General features: G+C 35.4%; 5 protein-coding genes and 1 non-coding gene across 9 annotated transcripts; 4 read left to right on the plus strand and 2 right to left on the minus strand.

Moving 5' to 3' along the window:
• The first annotated feature begins 338 nt into the window (after positions 1-338).
• Positions 339-3,853, plus strand: LOC105772555 (uncharacterized). Its single transcript, XM_012593876.2, has 10 exons — positions 339-527; positions 629-739; positions 826-891; positions 1,010-1,168; positions 1,266-1,379; positions 1,836-1,907; positions 2,157-2,240; positions 2,335-2,435; positions 2,761-2,845; positions 3,239-3,853. Exons 1-10 carry the CDS (start codon positions 450-452, stop codon positions 3,632-3,634), a joined length of 1,266 nt encoding a protein of 421 aa, XP_012449330.1. The 5' UTR covers positions 339-449; the 3' UTR covers positions 3,635-3,853.
• On the plus strand, positions 3,004-3,153 carry LOC128033516 (small nucleolar RNA snoR135). Its single transcript, XR_008189560.1, has one exon. It is a non-coding gene; the product is annotated as a small nucleolar RNA snoR135 (small nucleolar RNA).
• Positions 3,854-3,990: 137 nt separating the features above from the next.
• LOC105772561 (hypothetical protein) lies at positions 3,991-7,080 on the plus strand. Its single transcript, XM_012593891.2, has 2 exons — positions 3,991-5,119; positions 6,392-7,080. Exons 1-2 carry the CDS (start codon positions 4,469-4,471, stop codon positions 6,476-6,478), a joined length of 738 nt encoding a protein of 245 aa, XP_012449345.1. The 5' UTR covers positions 3,991-4,468; the 3' UTR covers positions 6,479-7,080.
• Positions 7,081-7,291: 211 nt separating this feature from the next.
• On the minus strand, positions 7,292-9,716 carry LOC105772567 (actin-100). 3 transcript variants are annotated; one of them, XM_052628685.1, is made up of 6 exons: positions 9,591-9,716; positions 9,325-9,398; positions 8,989-9,056; positions 8,491-8,884; positions 7,795-8,408; positions 7,292-7,680 (listed from the first exon to the last, which is right to left on the minus strand). In XM_052628685.1, exons 3-6 carry the CDS (start codon positions 9,043-9,045, stop codon positions 7,615-7,617), a joined length of 1,131 nt encoding a protein of 376 aa, XP_052484645.1. In that variant the 5' UTR covers positions 9,046-9,056; positions 9,325-9,398; positions 9,591-9,716; the 3' UTR covers positions 7,292-7,614. The 3 variants fall into 3 exon arrangements, with proteins under 3 accessions (XP_052484645.1, XP_052484648.1, XP_012449368.1); XM_052628688.1 differs by having other exon boundaries at positions 9,509-9,602; XM_012593914.2 differs by lacking the exon at positions 9,591-9,716 and having other exon boundaries at positions 9,325-9,492.
• A 1,338-nt stretch (positions 9,717-11,054) lies between these two features.
• LOC105772617 (cytochrome b-c1 complex subunit 6-1, mitochondrial) lies at positions 11,055-12,963 on the plus strand. The gene is made up of 5 exons (XM_012594000.2): positions 11,055-11,205; positions 11,522-11,575; positions 11,731-11,815; positions 12,577-12,666; positions 12,750-12,963. Coding segments are annotated over exons 2-5 (210 nt in total). The 5' UTR covers positions 11,055-11,205; positions 11,522-11,573; the 3' UTR covers positions 12,783-12,963.
• A 1,635-nt stretch (positions 12,964-14,598) lies between these two features.
• On the minus strand, positions 14,599-18,954 carry LOC105772574 (protein LAZ1). 2 transcript variants are annotated; one of them, XM_012593951.2, is made up of 8 exons: positions 18,582-18,954; positions 18,440-18,496; positions 17,582-17,690; positions 16,593-16,777; positions 16,413-16,501; positions 15,851-16,112; positions 15,481-15,681; positions 14,599-15,200 (listed from the first exon to the last, which is right to left on the minus strand). In XM_012593951.2, the coding sequence occupies exons 1-8, from the start codon at positions 18,717-18,719 to the stop codon at positions 14,841-14,843; spliced, it is 1,401 nt and encodes a 466-aa protein (XP_012449405.1). In that variant the 5' UTR covers positions 18,720-18,954; the 3' UTR covers positions 14,599-14,840. The 2 variants fall into 2 exon arrangements, with proteins under 2 accessions (XP_012449405.1, XP_052484654.1); XM_052628694.1 differs by lacking the exon at positions 14,599-15,200 and having other exon boundaries at positions 15,511-15,686.
• Between the last annotated feature and the right edge of the window lie 755 nt (positions 18,955-19,709).

Here is a 19,709-nt window from a genome sequence, read left to right on the forward strand (position 1 = left end):
CGTTATTCGATTATTTCTTGAATTTTTTTTATCCAACACATTCATTCTACGTTTGAGTTTTCAGTTACTCTATTATTGAAGAAGCGAATGCATTAGTTATAAGCATCATGCCCAATTATCTTTTGTTCCACAGCCTAAATACAAATGTTTATTTATATTTGAAAATATTAAATTTTGTACCAGGAATAAGAAAATAACAAATAAAAACTTTGGGCTGTGATTTGAATGGGGTTTTGATTTCAATGGGCTTTTTGGAACAGAAACCTCATCAGTCCACATATCGACCATTTTATGTACGTTGATAATCCTAAAATAAATTAAAAACCCTTTATAAAATTAAACCAAAAAGAAAAAAAAGAAGAAAGAAATTCGACCAAAATATATCCATCGCGAGGGTTTTCGAGTTAACCTTGGTCGTCTTTTCTATCAAATTAACAAGTAAATTCCAAATGGGAAGCACCGCCGTCGAGAAGACAGCAGAAGAGCTTCAGCGAGAGATTGATGAGCTTCATCGCCAGCAACGCGAGGTTTCTATCTCTTTCTCTCTTTCTTTTTCTTGTAAATACGACTCTACGAATACTTTTAAGCTACATTCTTTTCTTTATTAATTTGTGTATGCTTTATATAGATTACAGAGAGGCTGAGAGATCCTCGAGGACTCCGAAGAGGAGGACTGTCAGGCATCGGTCCTCGTAACTTCGCCGCCAATGGTTCTCGCCAGCGTGGCTTTCTTCGACCTGTATGCTTCTGTTTCTCTTTAATTCTCGCTTTTGCTGTTTTTCGCCTTTTTTAGGGTTTAAGTTTTCTTCTTTTTGTTTCTTGTAGGCGGATAGGATTGATGGAGAAGATCAACCTCCGGCTAAGAGGCGATTGTCATCAGCTGTTGTCAAGGTAAACCATTTCTTGCTCGATTTTCGTTAACAATTAGTAACTATTAAAAGTCTATTGATTCACCTAGCCTTTCTTATGCTCTTTTTTATATTGTTAATTTGTTAATTTTGGACTGAAGGTTGAAGATGGAGAGATTGTTGATGATGAAGTAGCAAAGGATGCCAGTGACATGGCTGTCGAAGGATCTGGTGCAGTACATGAGAGTGATAGAAAGCTTTCGACTCAGCAGCAAAGTGGTTGGTCTAGAAGGGATGTAAATCAAACACCACTGAAGAAGGTTTTTCTGTACTCTAAATTTAAATTTTTATTGAGCTGTGGGATTATTTAGGTCCATGAATTGTGACATTCTTTTTATCCTTGTTTTTTGTTGTTAGGATGCCGAAGTTCCGGTTGCTGAGCATGTTCCAAGGATTTTGCCCAAGGATGAGGACCCAAGCTTGATTAATAGGAATAAAAGAATGTTGGGTCAACTTTTAGGGACTTTGGAGGTATTTATGTCGTAGTTTCTGTCTTAGTGAAATGTTAATCATTGAAATTCCTACTTTGGATTGAAATAGAACCACACCAGCTTACTAAGTACAGCAAGGATCTAAAGAAATGGCTTTAACAGAAACTATAAGCTGCGAAGTTTAACAATAGTTGCGATGTAGAGCTCCTTCTCGTGGATAATTTCTATTTCAGCCTCCCATCTCCAGTTTTGATGGTTTTATTTAAATAAATAGCTTCTTGGTCCGGAACTAGGAAAATCAATCATTTAGAACCCCTACAAGCTATTTATTTTGGTATTTGTGTTGTAAAGCCCCCATTTGTGCCCCTTCACCAACACACAAAAAAAAAGGAAAAAAATATCATTTCCTTGTACATAATGCTGGTATTACCTATTTCTGCCTGCTGGCTTTTGTAGATTCATAACAGCATATCTTTTTTTGTTTTCATTTCTGCAGAGATTCAGGAAAGAAGATAAGCAACTTTCAGGGACAGAGGCATATATGAGACGGTCAAATTCCTTGCAAAGAGTAAGCTTGTGCTTTTTCATATTATGAATTTCTGGTTTCATTTGTAAATCGAGTAACTTCTTATTGTTAGTTTCTTAAGATTAGATTAACAATTATTAGGGAATACAAAATGAGCAACATTGGATGACTTTGTTCCCATGAGACCTAATTTTCTGTGTCTAAAGTTTAAAGAAATAATCATTGTAGAGTTTGGGGATTTACTATGATAAAGTATTTTGCTGGTCACTAAATGTTTGGATTTCTTCATAGGCTGAGCAAAGAGCTCGCGAAGAAAGTGAGAAGCTGAGGCAACAAGAGCGTGAACAAATAGCAGAAAAGAGGAGGAGAGATCTGGTTTGTCATTGATCATTATTGCTGTTAGTTGACGTTAAAAGTTGTTAGATGTAGAAGTCAATGATCATTATTGCTTTCCCCTTCTGTTTTTCAGACTCTCAGGGCTCGTGTGGCTGCCAAGGCTGAAGAAAAGAAGTTGGAGTTGTTGTTTCTTCAGTGGAGTGAGCACCACAAAAAGCTTAGCAATTTTATAAGGTATATATGTAATATCAATTTTAGTATGATATGGTGTCAGCACCTTTCAGGCATAAAACATTTTCTGCTTTAATGTTGCTTTTGCTACGAATGGCTCTAGTATTAACACCCTTTCCGCCTGTTGCAGGTTAATTTTAACTTTGGTCCAATAGTGTCCATATTCACAATTTTATTGAGACAAAGATAAGTTTCTGTTCAAGTGCATAGTAGTGTTGAAGCATCTGAAGACTTCAATGTTCCTGCTTTCTAGGATCTAGGTAGACTGCAACAATTATTTTTTGGATAATTTTGTACTCATCTTGATTGCTCTTGGAATGTGTTTCAGGACGAAAACTGAGCCTCCAATATATTATTTACCAACTAAACCATTGCATGAAGATGCAGCCATATATGAGCAGCAGAAAGAACAAGTAAGTTGTCTAAGTCTCATGCTATTAAAAAGAAGACCAAATTTCTTCCCTAGTTTGTTGTCAAAAGCTAGAATTCCTGAAAAAGGTGCCATTTTTTCATGGACTTTCCAACTATCTTGTGGATGCTATTTCAATTTTTCAAATTTCAGTCTCTTAGAGTGGCAGGGATAGTGTGTATCAGCATCGTGCTGCAATTAATGCACTCTGTTTCCGAAAGAGTTCCCTGCAAAATCAATTGTAAGAGGAAGATGGGCAGTTGTATTTCATCCTAATAATTAGAAATATCAACAATCATCTGCCTGACATCACTTTCTTACTAATATTAACAATCTGTCTTATTATGGTGTGATGCTAATTACTCGTGATATCAATATATTTGCAATTGCATAACAGGAGTATTTGGAATGGAAGACAGCAAGGAGGGAGGAACTGTCTGAATATCAGAAACAGATAGGAGAAGAATATGTAGGGAACGTGGAAAAGGAGTTGGAGAGGTGGCAAAATGCTCGGAAAGCTAGGAAAGCAAACAATGACATGAACCTACAAGAAACAATGGACAAAGAATTGGATAGCCATAGACTGGAGCATGGTCCAAAGAAGAGAAAGATACCAGGTGGAAACAACAATGAAGATGAGGAAGATGTGGAAGATATCAATGTTGGGGAAGATGATATGATGGATGATGTGTTGGGTGTTGATGATAATAATGGTAGGAGGGGAGATGAAACAGCGAAAGCAGAGCCCGATAACACTAGTCCAGTTCCTGATAATAATGTTGATCAGCTTTGAACCTTAGGCCGTAGGTCAGGTCAATCTTTACTAGTAGGTCTTTTCTTTTTGGTTGTTTTAGCATTCATTTTGGCTGGCATGGCATGATTCCTCTTTTTGTTTCTCCTTTAACCCGTTACTAGATTAGATTTTAGATGCGTTTTCCTATATAATGCCCAAATACTTATTATCTAAATAACAATAGCCGTTACCAGAAATTAGAAATTCGTGTTGAAGTCATTTTTGCAGTCAGTTAAAAAGAAGGCAGGCTAATAATTAATAAGAAAAAAAGTGAATAAAAAGCTTGTATTTCCTCGAAAGTGAAGTTGGCGGGAAAGTTAAATTTACTTGCTTAGTTACCAAGTATTTACCATTTATTATAGCGCCATGATCAGGTAGAAGTGGTAAGGTGGAAAGAGAGCGTGAGTTAAAAACTTACCTCACCGAATCAAGCTAAGTTAAAATTTCTGCTTTATCGCTTTATCTTATTTTTACAATTTATTACAAAAATCTATATTCTTGAAAAAGATTATAATCGAAGTTTCTATTTTATCAGTGTTACAAAAATCTACATTCAAACTAGCTTTTCCATTTGATTTACACTCAAATAAGTATTAAATTGAAATTAATGTTTTAGTTAAAAATACCATATATTCGTATACCTTCAAGTTTCACCCCCGGAAAAGCACACTCCCCTCTCTGAGTCGTCTCCCACTCTCAGTCCCCTCTCCATATCTATCCATCTCTTCTGGAAGCTTAGAAGCAAGTGTAGTTCCAAAATCAATCTGGGAAAGCAGGGAGTTAGTGAGAGAGGAGGAGCTTTTTCTTTGAAAACTTAAAAAGAGTAAAAAGCAAATGCCACCCCACGCCAGAGAAATGCGTCCAACCCCCAATGGCGACCACCACCGCCGTCACGGCCTCTCCGCCGCACCACCTCTCGCTTACTACCCTCGCTCTTCCTCTTCTTCTGCCTCTTTCAAAGGCTGCTGTTGCTGCCTCTTCCTTCTCTCTTCCTTCTTACTCCTTCTCGTCCTAGCTGTTTTTCTCATAATATTCCTCGCTGTTAAACCCGAGAAACCCCAGTTCGATCTCCAACAAGTAGGGGTTCAATACATGGGTATCTCCACTTCTAATCCTTCCTCCTTGGACGGCACTGGCACCGCTGTCTCGCCTTCCCCAACAACCGCTTCTTTGTCCTTAACTATCCACTTGCTTTTCACTGCGGTGAATCCCAATAAGGTCGGCATCAAATACGGCGAGTCTAGGTTCACCGTTATGTACCGTGGGATTCCTTTGGGAAAAGCTTCCGTCCCTGGGTTTTACCAAGAAGCTCACAGCACCCGGAATGTGGAAGCTACCATCGCCGTTGATCGAGCTAACTTAATGCAAGCTGATGCAGCTGATTTAATCAGAGATGCTTCACTTAGTGACCGTGTTCAGCTTAGAGTTTTGGGTGATGTTGGCGCTAAGATCCGCGTCTTGGACTTCGATTCTCCTGGCGTTCAGGTCTCTTCTTCTCCTTTCCCTTCTATTTTAAACTTTCTAATTACAGCATTATCCTCATCCCCCCATCTCTCTTAGAATCCTTAGTTTCAGACTCCTTTTCCTTCGGGAGCGGCGTAGGTGGTGGTGTCCACACTGGCTGCCTTAGCCACCCCACCCCCCAATTAGTCGCTGTCCACTCCACTTTATTCTCGTTTGTTTTTACTAACTGGCACCACTCTTTGGATACTTAGAATTGTTAGTAGGGAAGGGTAAGCGTGTTTATTTTTCCCCTCTTGGATGCTTTCTTTTGTCTATTAATTGCAATCATTTGACCTCTGAAAATTCGTGAGCATATTCATTTTTCACTGTGAATTAGTCGATGCCATGGTTTGGATTTTACCTACTCGATCCAATGACTTTTGTGTACTTATTTATCAATTTGGATTGAGCATTATTATTATTCTTTGTTTTTGGAAATTTTTGTGTGGGATGAGTTGAGACAGAAAGCAGTAGTTGATAACTTGATATGTGTTGTAGCATGGTGGTATTGTGGTAAAGACAGAAGTGAATAAATGTCATAATTTTGGGTTTTGATTATTATTATTTACTTGATATCCCAAAATATGTCTTTTATTTCGTTTCTCACCCCTTGACTATCACTCTGACCCGACCATCTTTAGTGTTTTTTTTTTCTTTTCAATATTTCAAACAAGGTTGAGATTTGAACCCAATTTAATGGATTTCACTTCTTAAAAGAGAATGATTGCATGTTGAGATTTATTTATTTTTCATTTATATATATTAGAACCTTTGAGTTGTTTGTTTGATGTCTTTTTTTCAAAGGCTGACTGCATATGGAGTTCACTTTTTTTTGTTCTTCTTTACAATGTAGGATCCACGGCATTTACCTATAGATTATCTTGTGTGATCCATAAGTTCTAACTCCAATCCTCTCTTGTATGATTTGTATTTTGTAATGCTTTAGGGTCTCTTTTAAGGAAAGTGGGAGTAAAAATGTTTTTCCCTATTAGCTGTTGGGGTAGATAATGAGAACATACATTATTGTGGCTTCTTGCCATGATGCCATAGTATAGCATTTCTTAGCCGTGAAGCAGTTTTGATAATGTACAATAAATTGCGGCATGATGCTTTAAGAAAACTTTTATGATCATTCCCCTTTCTCTGGTGTTTATGACCAATTTTGACAACTCACTCACATCAGTGTAAGATATATGTTGGGGTGCATAGATTAGCTAGTGTTTTGTTGTGTTGAAATGGGGTTGGCAATGGCAGGTATCGGTGGATTGTGCAATAGTGATCAGTCCAAGGAAGCAGTCTATCACCGACAAGCAATGTGGATTCGATGGATTGAGTGTTTAAAGTTCAAACTCACATTGCCTAATAAAATCTTATTGGTGAAAGGTATTCTCCTCCTTTTTGCTTATTCTCTCTATTATTCTGTGTCCCCAAATGGGATCGTGAAAGAATTTGGAATAAAAAAAAAAAAGGGAAAGAAAAGGCAAAAGAGGGGGGTAAAATTCAGGGGAAGGAAGAAAGAGAAGTGGATGGATGGAGTGTATTATTATTATTATTATATAAAAAAGTAAAGCGTTGGGAAAAGACAAGACGATGATAAGAAGATTGTAAATTGTTGGTCGGTTTCCCCCCAAGCCCAAGATTCAATTTTTTGGAGTGGCATTGTAAAATTAGTAGCATGTGTAATGCTGCCAAATTATCGTTGTGCTTGTGCAGTGGATGGTGCCTCTCAGCCATAATGGCAGATGGGCCTTCTTGTAAACCACGCGCGATTTTGTTTGTGCCTTCGCCCCCTTGGATCTAAAAATTCATCTCTGCCCAATCAATGTGTTGTTCTGCTTTTTACTTCATTGCTAAAATAATTGTTGTTTTTTTCCACTTATCATATTCACACCTGATCTTTTAGCCGAAGGAATTTATAGTTATTCCATTGTTTTTTTTATCCATATATAAGAAAGGAATTTAGAAAATAAAATTTGTAATTAATAATTAAATAAACTTATCCGTATTTATTTATAAGTCTTCAAATATATTATTATTTGCTCATTGATGTAATGATTTAATGTGATTCATTGATATGTATCATGAATGTTATGCATTCATAATGCATCAAATATTTTGTGAATAACTTTGATTTTAAAATACACTCGGAAAAGATATAAAACATTTTTAAAATTAAAATTTAATCAAACAAAAACATACTTCTGATTCTTATTATATATCTTGCAATCAATCTTTCTAATAAAAAAAAAATCATTCAATGATCTAACGGAAAATTCCCCAAATGAAGACTTTCTGGCCTAAACGAAATATAGACCAAAGCATTACAATTTACAAGCCACTCAATGCCAACAATAATATAATATATATATACCAGATTGATTAAAGAAAAAAAAAAAAAGCTTTCCGGGAGGCAACCGAACTGAACTCGCAACGACACGGACCGATAAATGTAGACTTGATAATTCATATCATCCAAATTAGAAACACTTCCGGTGAACGATAGCCGGACCTGATTCATCGTACTCAGCCTTGGAAATCCACATCTGCGCATACCAAAAATAAAAATAAATGTAAGTTGTTGCAGAAATACGTGTATGACAGGAATATGTTGAATATTTAGAGGGGAGTAATTTGAAAAAATGAAATCGGAAAGTTACCTGCTGGAAGGTGCTAAGAGAAGCTAAAATGGAACCTCCAATCCAAACACTGTATTTTCTCTCAGGAGGTGCAACCACCTTGATCTTCATGCTGCTAGGTGCAAGTGCAGTGATTTCCTTGCTCATCCTATCAGCAATACCAGGGAACATGGTTGTTCCACCACTCAGCACTATGTTTCCATACAGATCTTTTCTGATATCAACATCACACTTCATAATGGAGTTGTATGTAGTTTCGTGGATTCCGGCTGCTTCCATTCCGATCAGAGATGGTTGGAACAATACTTCAGGGCAACGGAACCTTTCCGCTCCGATTGTAATCACTTGACCATCGGGCAATTCGTAACTCTTTTCAATGGCAGAGCTACTCTTGGCAGTCTCCAATTCTTGCTCGTAATCAAGAGCTACGTATGCGAGCTTCTCTTTCATGTCACGAACAATTTCCCGTTCTGCAGTCGTCGTAAAAGAGTACCCTCTCTCGGTTAAGATCTTCATCAAGGAATCCGTAAGATCACGACCGGCAAGGTCTAACCGGAGAATGGCATGGGGAAGAGCATAGCCTTCATAAATTGGCACAGTGTGGCTCACACCATCACCAGAATCCAACACAATACCTATATTCAAAGAAAACAAAATCATCATCATGCCAATTTCCATAGCATCACACTAATTAAAATACAAGCAAAACCAGTTTACCTGTTGTACGACCACTGGCATAAAGTGAAAGAACTGCCTGAATAGCAACATACATAGCAGGCACATCAAATGTTTCAAACATTATCTGAGTCATCTTCTCCCTATTAGCCTTGGGGTTAAGCGGTGCTTCTGTAAGAAGTACCGGATGTTCTTCAGGGGCGACACGAAGCTCGTTGTAGAAAGTATGGTGCCAAATCTTTTCCATGTCATCCCAATTGCTGACAATGCCATGTTCGATAGGGTACTTCAAGGTAAGGATACCTCTCTTTGATTGAGCTTCATCTCCTACATAGGCATCCTTTTGACCCATTCCCACCATCACGCCTGTATGGCGTGGTCGACCGACGATACTAGGAAACACTGCCCTTGGGGCATCATCACCAGCAAAACCAGCCTGCATACAAGGGACAAAACAGGCTTCAACACTTGTGTGTATGTGTGTATTTGATTTAAAATCATAGTCTATTTTTCATTGTAATATATGGATGATTAACTAACCTTGACCATTCCAGTTCCATTGTCACAAACAAGAGGTTGAATATCCTCATCAGCCATCTCTGATTAGCCTTAACAAGGAAATGGATTGTTTAAGTTAAATCTTGGATCAAAATTTGAACTAGGAATCAAATAAGTTTCTAACAAAATGAATCATTGAAGAAAGACATACAACTGAAACAGCTCTAGGATTAAAACACATATTACAACAAAATCTACAGAATCTTGATGTTCTCAAGCAAACACCAAGCAGAATGAATTGTAAATAGATGTCAACCCAGAAATATTTACACATGGATAAGCAATAATAACAATAAAACAGATTAAAATAACCAATACCTTGTTTAAGCAAAAAAACACTGAGCTTCTCTGAAAATGAAAAAAAAATAACAGAGAAGCTGAAGGTATATAGCCTATGGAGGAGAAAAGAAATGTTATTAGATCGTTAATAATATAGTAAAAGACTCTTGATTTATATATATATAGCAGAAATGAGAGAGATGCAAATGGAATTCAACCCAACTTGAGTTAAGCCTTGTTTGGCAGCTGAGAAAAATAAAAATAATAAAAGGTTTGCTTCATATGGGGAAAAGGGAATCTCTTACACAGAGCGTGCCAGAGGATGTTTGCTGGACTTATGTCGGAATCCAAACAAAAGCCGTCCAAGATCCAAATGGTGGAGTTAAGTCAGGTATGATGTAGACATTAAGACCTAAAATGTAATTAATGAGGCATCAACAAAAGGGCGGCTAAAGTTAGGGTGGGCGGTGGTGTCTCTTGCCGACCATGTCTATCTATGCTTGCTTCTATATTGGTTGGCACTTGGCAGTGGCATTGGCAATGGCCCCCACTCACCTCCTTTCCATTTCCCTCTATAATTAAAATTACAACTACACTAGATTGGTATTTTCTTTATTTCTCTTCTTTTTCCTATTCGATTGGTTTTTTTTGACAAAATGTTTTTTTTTAAAGAAGGAAAACTATTCAAAGTTAGAATTCTAAGAAAAATATTGAAAATTCATAGTTATGCAACGTGTTATTTTTAAATAATTTAATTGTATTAAAAATTGTTATTTTTAAAAGAAAATATGCATTTTATAGTTAAAAATAAAAATTTAAGACCATATCTTTTAACAAGTCGAACACCCTCTAGTAAGTTTTGAACTTTTCCAAATTCCTCGCATCCTTTGAGTGCTAAACTATATATTTTTCTTTGTTTTAATGAATAAATATCAAATTTATATTTAAATATATACGTTTAAAGAAATTAATACATAATACCTATTTTCATATTGGATTAAATGATTGTTTATGTATGCAATTAATATATCAACCTAAAATTATATTGATTAGATAATATTGTCAGAGAATTTTAAAAATCAAAGAAATTTTGAATTATCAAATTTTAAAAACTTTTTGTTGTTTATATTAATTGATAGTGGGGAAGTTGATGTTTAATTATGTTTAAGCAACCCAAAGAAGACCAAGCAGCTCACCAAATTTGATTTGGAAAAATAACTAATCAATATTCCTAATTGTTTCTATCAATCAATTTAATACTTTAAAAGTCAAATATAATATTAATCAGAACGGAAACGAATTTGTATTTAAGTCTAATCAAAGGAAAGCCACAACTATTCATTTCAAGGAATAATTATTATAATTAACTAACAACATTTTCGCTCAAATAAGATAATATTAAATTTATTCATATATGAAAATAGTATTGATAAAAGTTAAAATAGTAAAGCTAATCTATAATTTAACCCTTAAATGAGATATTAGATTTTACGTGACATAATTTAAAATAAAAATTTTAAAGAAAAATGGATGTTATAAAAATATTGATTTTGAGATTTACTTGATAGTTTGAGGATGTAATTAAAATGTTTTGAAGTTTGGAGACCAATTTAAAAGGAGGGTTATAGTTTGAGGATGTCTAGTACAATTAACTCTTATTATATAAACACGTTCCCTTTTGCCCTTTTCCCGAAAACGGTGCCGGACGACTTTTAACAGGTTAGTTTTCAGGCCAATTGCACACTAGTACGAAGGACCATAAGCTTAGGAAAGCCCATAAAATTGGATCCAAAAATAGAGGTAAGCCCATAAATTCTGGCGGCAGTTGTGCGCACTTTAAGCTCACTCTTATACTCCGCGTTTTCCGCAAGTAAGGATTCGCCAATCGCCATAGCCGAGATCTCGTCTTCCTGTCTCAAGGTACTCTTTTTCTTTTCTTTTCTTTTTTGGTCAAATGTATTATGTGAAGGTGATATCATATTCCATAAGGAATAGTAATATATTTTTAATAATAACTGATAATGAATTCTTCATTCAATTGTTTTTCTTGATCTGTAAATCTAGGGTTTTAGGGTTTAGTAGATTTCATCTTTTCCTTGTTTTTATTCAAAACCAGAAACTTTATCTCTTTTTTTTAATTTCAATATTTCATTTTTCAGTTTTTTTTTTTTGAGAATTTACTTGATTGCTAACCTTCAGCTTTACATTTTGTTGACTCTAATTATTTGTGTGATAGTTAGCTGATCTCCAAAGCTCTGTATTTTGCTGAGTTCTCTACTTCATTTGCAATGTAAGTTTATCTTTTTTCTCATGTATAAATATATCTCTTATTGCTTGTTCCTACTTGGATTTTTTTTTGTTCGATCTGTAAAATATATGATTAATTGACTGCCTTCCAATACCATGTCTATATTTCACTTAATTGTCTTTAAATAATTATTTTAGGGCGGACGAGGAGCCTGTTGATCAGAAAAAATATCTTGAAGATGGTTGCAAGCCTAAATGTGTGAAACAGCTTCGTTCATATGAGGTTGGTAATAAACCGGTTGTTTATGAATTAGAAGCAAGATTTTCTGATTGTTCTCACCGTTCTTTCAATTATATGACTTTGATAATTGCTGATATAAGTATATGCTCTTGGGGTGGTTTTTTCTACTTATATTAATGGGATTCATTGAAGATTGCTGATTTATTGTCTTTTTGAGTTGTCTAAAATTCTAATATAGTAATATCTCCCTGTCTCTTTCTTTTGAGTGATTCATTTCCTGTTTTACTAGTTATTGTATGTTTGTTAGAGGAGCACTTAGCATTTTTAGTCACTTTTTTGAAGAAGTGCTACCCCAATTTTTAGTTTGGAGACTAAAGTCTTATTTTCTTTGATGCTGACGAACTGGTCATCCTAATATTTAAAGGAAAAATAAGCTTATTGAGGATATATGTGAAGTTTTTTGTAATGCAAGTTGTTTTCTTCTTTTGAACCAGACCTAACTCTGTATTTCACTAAAATCCAATATTAAAGTAAAATCTAACATAAACTCCTTGATAAAAATGCTAGGCCTCACATGCATATATATTTACTCTCAAAGTGGTATGCCAGTGTTTGACTAAACTGGTCATTTACTTATCTTTTCTTGTTAATGAATTCTAGAATCCTTAAATTTTATATTTAGACATGGTGTCCTATTGAGAAATTCTGTTTCTTGTCTTAAATAATTGATAATTCTTGTTTGGAACATTGCCTGTTATGATGAATAATTGTGCAGCAACTTATAAGTTACTGCTTTCCTGCAGGCATGTGTTAAAAGAATCCAAGGTGATGAAAGTGGGCACAAGCATTGCACTGGTCAATATTTTGACTATTGGTCTTGTGTTGATAAATGTGTAAGTAGCTTTATTTGCTTAGAGCCTCAGTTTGGCTAATGTTGTTATGTAACTTGTCCTGATATCAATTTGGTGGAATGTAGGTTGCACCATCGCTATTCACAAAACTGAAATAACCAGGGCCAGAGTTGTACAACGGTAGCATCATGTCATGCTGTTGAATGATTGTTTCAGATAATTTGGCTCCATAAACTTGACAAATGTTAAAAAAATTTTGTGTTACTTTGGAAACATTTAAATAAATTTGGATCCTGGGATACATCCCTCTTGGGAATAGGATCACAAGTGTTATGACAAGTTTGAGTGCAAAAATATTGACTATAAATTGTGTTGATGTGCACAGAAAATTGAGTTTTAGAAAATGTGTATTTCTATTTTTCAACACCCTCGAATCAGAGAGGTAAAAGCTGGAGAATAATATGAAGAAGATAGATGAATCATTGAATTGTTGAACAGGGGCTGAGCCCTTTCTCCAATGGCACCTCTTATGCGCACTTCAGGCTTGAATCTACAGCAAGTGTTGCACCATCAGCTTTACTATCTTCTCGTAAACTTAGCTTCCAACCAAAATTTCATCTTTTTTGAACCCTAGGTTGACACCGCATTGGCTCTTATGGCAGCAGTGCAGCACCATTAACCTGTATCAACAAGGATCGTCATCAGGGCCCGGAGTCGCTCCGGGTGACATTCATATGCTAAACAATGGTTTAATTCTAGTTTGAACAAATTATAATTCCTTGTTATTATACTCATCAATAATGAGACATAGATGCAATATTTCTTATTAATGACAAAATAATATAATATAGTAAACACGACACCTTATTGGTTAAACGTGATCAATGCCACACATTTAAACAGCTGGAAGTTGTGTTGTTCAACAGGAATAGAAAACGAGAATCGCAATGGCAGCAAGATTTACAGTTTTATAGATTTGAGTCGTGAAGGAGAAACAAAAATACAATGCAGAACAGAAGCATCCTCTAGACCTGTTAAAATTGAAAAGGAAAAAAAAAAAAACAACAAGAATTCTAAGCGTATGTACGTAAAGGAGCGCAAGTATGCATGACCTGAACTAATCTTTTACGTGCTCTACATGAGATCAAATCCAAAAGCATCAAGTTCTGAGGACTTACTGCCTGGAATTTCCCACAAGTCGCAGCATGGACATTTCCAGCAGTAACACGTAGTTCTCTTATATTCTCTTGTGTCATAGAAACCCATTTCTTGGAGTTGTGATAATTGTGTAGCATACACTTCTTCCACATGGAGCTTACCATCAGACCAGCAGTATCAGGTGCTCCTGAAACTGCAACTAAACGAAAAATAAGGGTAAAAATATGAAAGATAGAGGAAGGTCCTAAAGCAAGTTCGAGAGAGCCATTGATTGTTCGAGCAACTACTCTTCATGCCCTTTGTAGAGAAAGTTCAGAACTACAAATTGTACTCATTTTTATCATGTACCTGTAGGAACACCACCCTGGTCTGTAGCCCTGTAAGAAAGCCAAATGGTGAACAAAAAAACAATGAATCAATAAAGCCATTTTAATAGATAGATACAATCGCTTACTGGGTTGATTGCTGTTGGTTGAGCTGAAACACAAGTAACTGCTGTAAAAGCTAGCAATTGCAGCAAGAAATAAATAAAAAAAGAAAACGAGAGGTGACTTCACTGTCAAAATAGTACTTGAAAATATCAAACAATCTGATATTGTATCCACTGAGAAGTAGCCTTAACATGCCTATAACACCATAATAGCTGAGGATGAGCTTATACAGAATAAAAGACAGATCCCATAGCATAAAATCATCTAAGCATTTAGCATTTATTAGGAGAGAATTCAGAGATGCATACTGCATCAAATTTACCTGCATTGAAAATCACAGTTTTGCATATATAACCAATCATAAAATGTTTAACTGAGCTTCATATTACAAATAAATTGGTTCTTTTTTCTTTTCAAAAAATGTATACTTTTTACACTGCAATGTGAGTGTCAAAATATATATTCATAACAAGAAAAGAAACAGCCATTATACGATGAAAACTTGTGGGCAATGATTCCATTTATGCCCTTGAGCATGTCAATGTCAACCAAGCTTGGTACTGGAGAAGTCTCTTTGTATCTCTCACACCAGCATGTCTTATTTTCATTGATGTAGCCACCCACAAATTAATATTTCATCTCGACTTTAACCTTTCTATGGCCCCTAATCAGATATCGACTGCTCTGATCACCACTGCTGATTTCTCCTACACTTTCCACGCTGCTATATCCTGATATTCTATCCCGTTTCTTTCTCCTTGCAATCCCACTATCGCTCATGCTCCCTTCTAAGAGTGGATCATCGATATCACGAGTTACCCTCTGTGCAGCTGTTGGAATACAACTATCATCCCTTGTCTTCCTTTTGTGTCTGCGACGCCTCTTTATGTTTTCAGAGATCTTATGGAGTTTCTTGTTGAACTTCGTGATCCCCTTCTCAACAGGCACAACTGCTTGGTTTACTGTAAATTTTACATCGTTTACGATCTGCACCAGGAAAGGTAGATTCTTTCAACAATACTAATGTCACCATACTAAAGAAAAAGTAAAAGAATGTGGTCTTAAAAAGATTTATCTGCATACAATAAAAAAGGCCCCCAACAAACATAGTGGAAGAATGTGCATCATTGATTGCACTTTTCAGTTTTTATCGATAGATGGTGGATGTTAATTAGCAACTTAATCAATTCTACCCACTTGAACTCCTGAAGAGATGCTATCATGGAGGACCAACAACAAAGATTATCAGTATAATCTGAAGACTTACATATTCACCACCACCAATAAATACGTCTTTCACACTTTCTTTGATGGTCATTCCACTTCGGGCCTTCATTTCGGGATCCAGAGGGCAATCAACCGATGCATAGTCTCCAAGGATTGGAACACTTTCAGGAATGGGATCTCCCATTAACTCATAAGGTGTGGAAGGGAAAACATATAGGTGAACTATAGAAGCAAGGCCCATCTGTACTGGAGGAATATCACAACATTCCAAACTTTCATATTAGTAAAGGACCCATAAAATTTAGCTTTTTTATTTAGATGACCGAAAAGGGCAATATTCCAGTTTATATAGGCATAGATAAATAGGAGTTCAACCAAGAAGAAATTTGTTGGTGATTGAAGACAACTACCTCTATACAAATGATGAAGTTTTGGACACTTGACTTAAACTGCAAGCCTTCAGCAATTGGACTTCTGAACAGACCAAGAGCATAAAAAAGGGCAATTGCCACACCTTGCCACCAAGTTAAAAATACTATAGATTTAAATGTCAAAAACTTGGCCAACGGATTTATGCGTGCCAGTTCATCTTTTGTGACAGCATAAAATTGAATTAAACAGTATAAAGCCCATGATTGACTGAAATTGAGAACCACTGCCATATAAGGATACCTGAAAATCAGGAAACAGTGCCAAGATAATGAAAATTTTCTTAAGAGGGCCCATTTGCAAAAATCCGTTTTCAGTATTTAATGTTAACTTTAAATGAAACAACGAAGTCCCTGAATATTTTCAACAAACACTTGTGCTCGCAAGTAAAACAACAACATATATTCTGATTTTAGGAGGTTTGTTACTTAGCAGGTGAAGCACTAAAGGAGGCATCAATATGAATCACAATCATTGATGATTACTTTTTCTATATAACTCACACAATCCTTGCTATTATAAGCAACATTAAGATCATCTTACCCACATCCCCATTTGAATTCTCCTTCACAATATACACCAAAAGCTTCAAGAAATACTGCTAAAAGAGCAGTTAATGACTTGATTATCATCTGCCACCAAAGCATAAAACTTTGTTAAAACAGGGAACAATAATAGAAACAAAAGTAATACTTAATTTTTTTCAAGCTAAAAAACACTTACATATTGGACAATGGCGAACTTGACAACTTGGTAAAACCATTGACCAAGTTTCCAGGGTCTAAGGATATAATTCATAGGAAAAGGGTGCTTAATAGTCCCCTTTTCATAATCAAGTTCCAATAGTGGAGTTTTAGAACTTGCACGCCCTAATCTTTTCATGAATTCGATAGTCCTATCTTCACCACCTTAAAAGCAGAATTGCAGTAAAGAACAGAAATTTTCTCAACATTAGCCATAAAAATAAACAGTTGGTTTACTCTGAAAAATGAAGACCGTTAAAAAATGCAAGGGAGAATAAAATTGCCAAATCAGTAATTTAACAAATAGCCTATGTTTTCAAACCTCAAAAACTAGTGTTGCACTTTGACATTTACGCTATATGGACCTTTGAAAGTCCATAAGCCAAAAATGCATGCTATGCAAAGGTGTTAATTTTCTAAATATTTTGATAGAAATTATCATTAGAATTTTAGTTCTGTAATATCAAATGCATAAAACTAGCACATATACTCAGTTTGACAGAACTTTTTGGCACCCCTTAAAGGAAATATATGTTGTGTATAGTACCTTTTTCCTTAGTGTGAGTGCATGTCTGTGTGGTTTATTTCATATGGGTGTCATGTCATCAATAGCTCAATGCATGACATTTTTAGCCCCAGATAACTTTACAATAAAACTACCAGTTGGCAGGCTATTGGAAATAGCCTACAGCCCCCGTGAAGAATGTGGACTGTTGAGCCTTTAGATTTTCTCATCAGTGCTAAAGGTAAGGCCTGCAAATAATTACATCCTGGACCTTGCTTGAGTAAAACCAACAGAGTAGAGCATATTCTCTTTTAGAATATAACTAGAATGAATCAGGGGCATTGTATATTAGACATCAGAAGAATTTATATAAAAAACAAATAAGATGGCACTCCAGAAACAGTAAACCAGAATTACAAAATAAAATTTTTAGTTGAACTTTGAGGCTCTAGAAATGGACATACCCAAGCAAGCAACAAGGTATCTTTCAAAGCAATACATGGCAAATGATTCGTAGCAATCTCGTAGTATCGAAAAATCAACACTAATTGATTGATCCACCAATGATACAAACTGTTAAAAGTAATTGGGTAAGCAAGATAGAAGATAACATACCATTGAATCAGATACCTGTTGCCAAAATATCATGTTGAAGTACTCTGCCAAAGCTATACCATAAAAGTTTCGCATACTAAAGGCATACCAAACTCAAAATTTTAACCTAAGCTGAATATAAGTCAAACTTCATCCAAACACACCGCTTGAAATTAAGTGAAAAACCAACATAAAACACCTTCAATGCAAGCAAGTTAGCAATACCACAACACACAATTAAAGATTTGTGCCAATGATTTTACACAATTTCTTAAGGAATGTTCAGTAATCTCAAACACCAACTTTTTGCTTCAAATTTTCAAAAGTCAAGTATGATATTCCAAATTCAGGAATCTAGGAACAGAAATTTCCTACAGTAAGCATCTTCAACAAAAAGGTAAAACATTTATGCTAGTGATTTCACAGTTGTACATTCCATAATCGCCAAAAGACCAAATTCCACCCAACAGGGCAGAACTTTGGGCAATAATAGACAAAAACTTTGAGCATTGTTACAAGAAATTTATCTGAGCTCCAGGCATGGTAATGATTTTAATCTTAGAGTATCAAAAAACACTTATTTTTATCAAACACATTACAAAATGGTGCAAGACACTAGGATTTGCACGATCTGAACCACATGAAAACAACTAGCAAAAGTTTTCGGATTGAAAACTCCCTATAAACTGAAAAAACAAGTACACAAAAAACCCGATCACAGAACTCACCGATTCTACAGCATACAAAGGAACCATAAGAATGACTCCGATCAAAAACTTTTGCTCCTGCCGGTCCAAAAGCGCAAGCAAAGTCAGAAAATAGTACAGATTATGGGGAAAGAGCCTACAATGTCTAAAAAGAAAACCTTACCTCAGGATTCTTGTAAGAATAGAGATGTTCGAGGACAAGATACATTGAAAGCGAAAGCGTGACGACTACAAACACTCCAGCTATCAAAGTCGCCCAAATAGGTGGCGAATAGCCCAATAGATAATCTGTAATCTTCATCAGCGATTAGCGACTACACTTTTGGCGGTAAATCGGTATAACTGAATTCCCACTTTCCGGGAAAAAGAAGTTAAAAGTCAACTGATAATCATCGTTAATCCATGATTCAAAATCAGAAAGAATTTTAATTGAACATAAACAGAAAAAAAAGAATTGGAATCCCTAGGAAAAGATATGGAGGTAAAAGCCAAAGCCACAGAAGGTGACTCGAATGGAACATGAAACTGAGGCATGCACGGACGCTGCTCGTGGATCCGTTTTATCTGTTATCTCTTAGATTATTACTATAATACCCTTTTTAGAGTTTTATTTAATACAGCCCCTGTTCAAACCCAACCCATTATGCATTTTTAACCTGCTTAAATTTAGGTTCTCTTCAATGTTGTAACAATAACGATATTGTAATATCATTGAATTGTTTTTTTATTTTTGAATTAATGCACATTTAAGCAAGTCAATTAGAAATGTAAAGAGTATAAAATTTATATTTGTTTCTAATGGTTCTTAAATTTATTGGTAGTGTAATTTATTAACACTGAGGACAAAATTATCCTAAGTTGTAACTTACTCTATTGAATATTCATATTTTTTAGAAATAACATGAATTCGAATCATAATTATATAAAAAAAAATTGATGAATAGATAGACTTTATCAAAATCAAGGTGTAGTTAATTAATTCGGTCCAAATTATCATTAAAACACTGATAAAATGTGAACGAGGTTCACATGTTTAATTCGAATAGAAAAGATGATGAAATGGGCTGGCAGGTTGGTTTGTCGGGAGCAATACAATATAGATCCAGATTAACTCAATTTGGCAGCTTTCACCCGTTGCCAAATCTTTGGTAGTTAAGCCAAAATAGTACAACTTAATCTGCACTTTCAAATCATAATCCTATAATACTAACAAGTTTTGTCTTTTATTGTAGAACAAGACAAGCCATTCGTGCACATAATTTCATGTCCTATCTTTTTAACTTCAAAATAA

Source organism: Gossypium raimondii, chromosome 1, assembly GCF_025698545.1.
Source record: "Gossypium raimondii isolate GPD5lz chromosome 1, ASM2569854v1, whole genome shotgun sequence".
NCBI lineage: Eukaryota > Viridiplantae > Streptophyta > Magnoliopsida > Malvales > Malvaceae > Gossypium > Gossypium raimondii.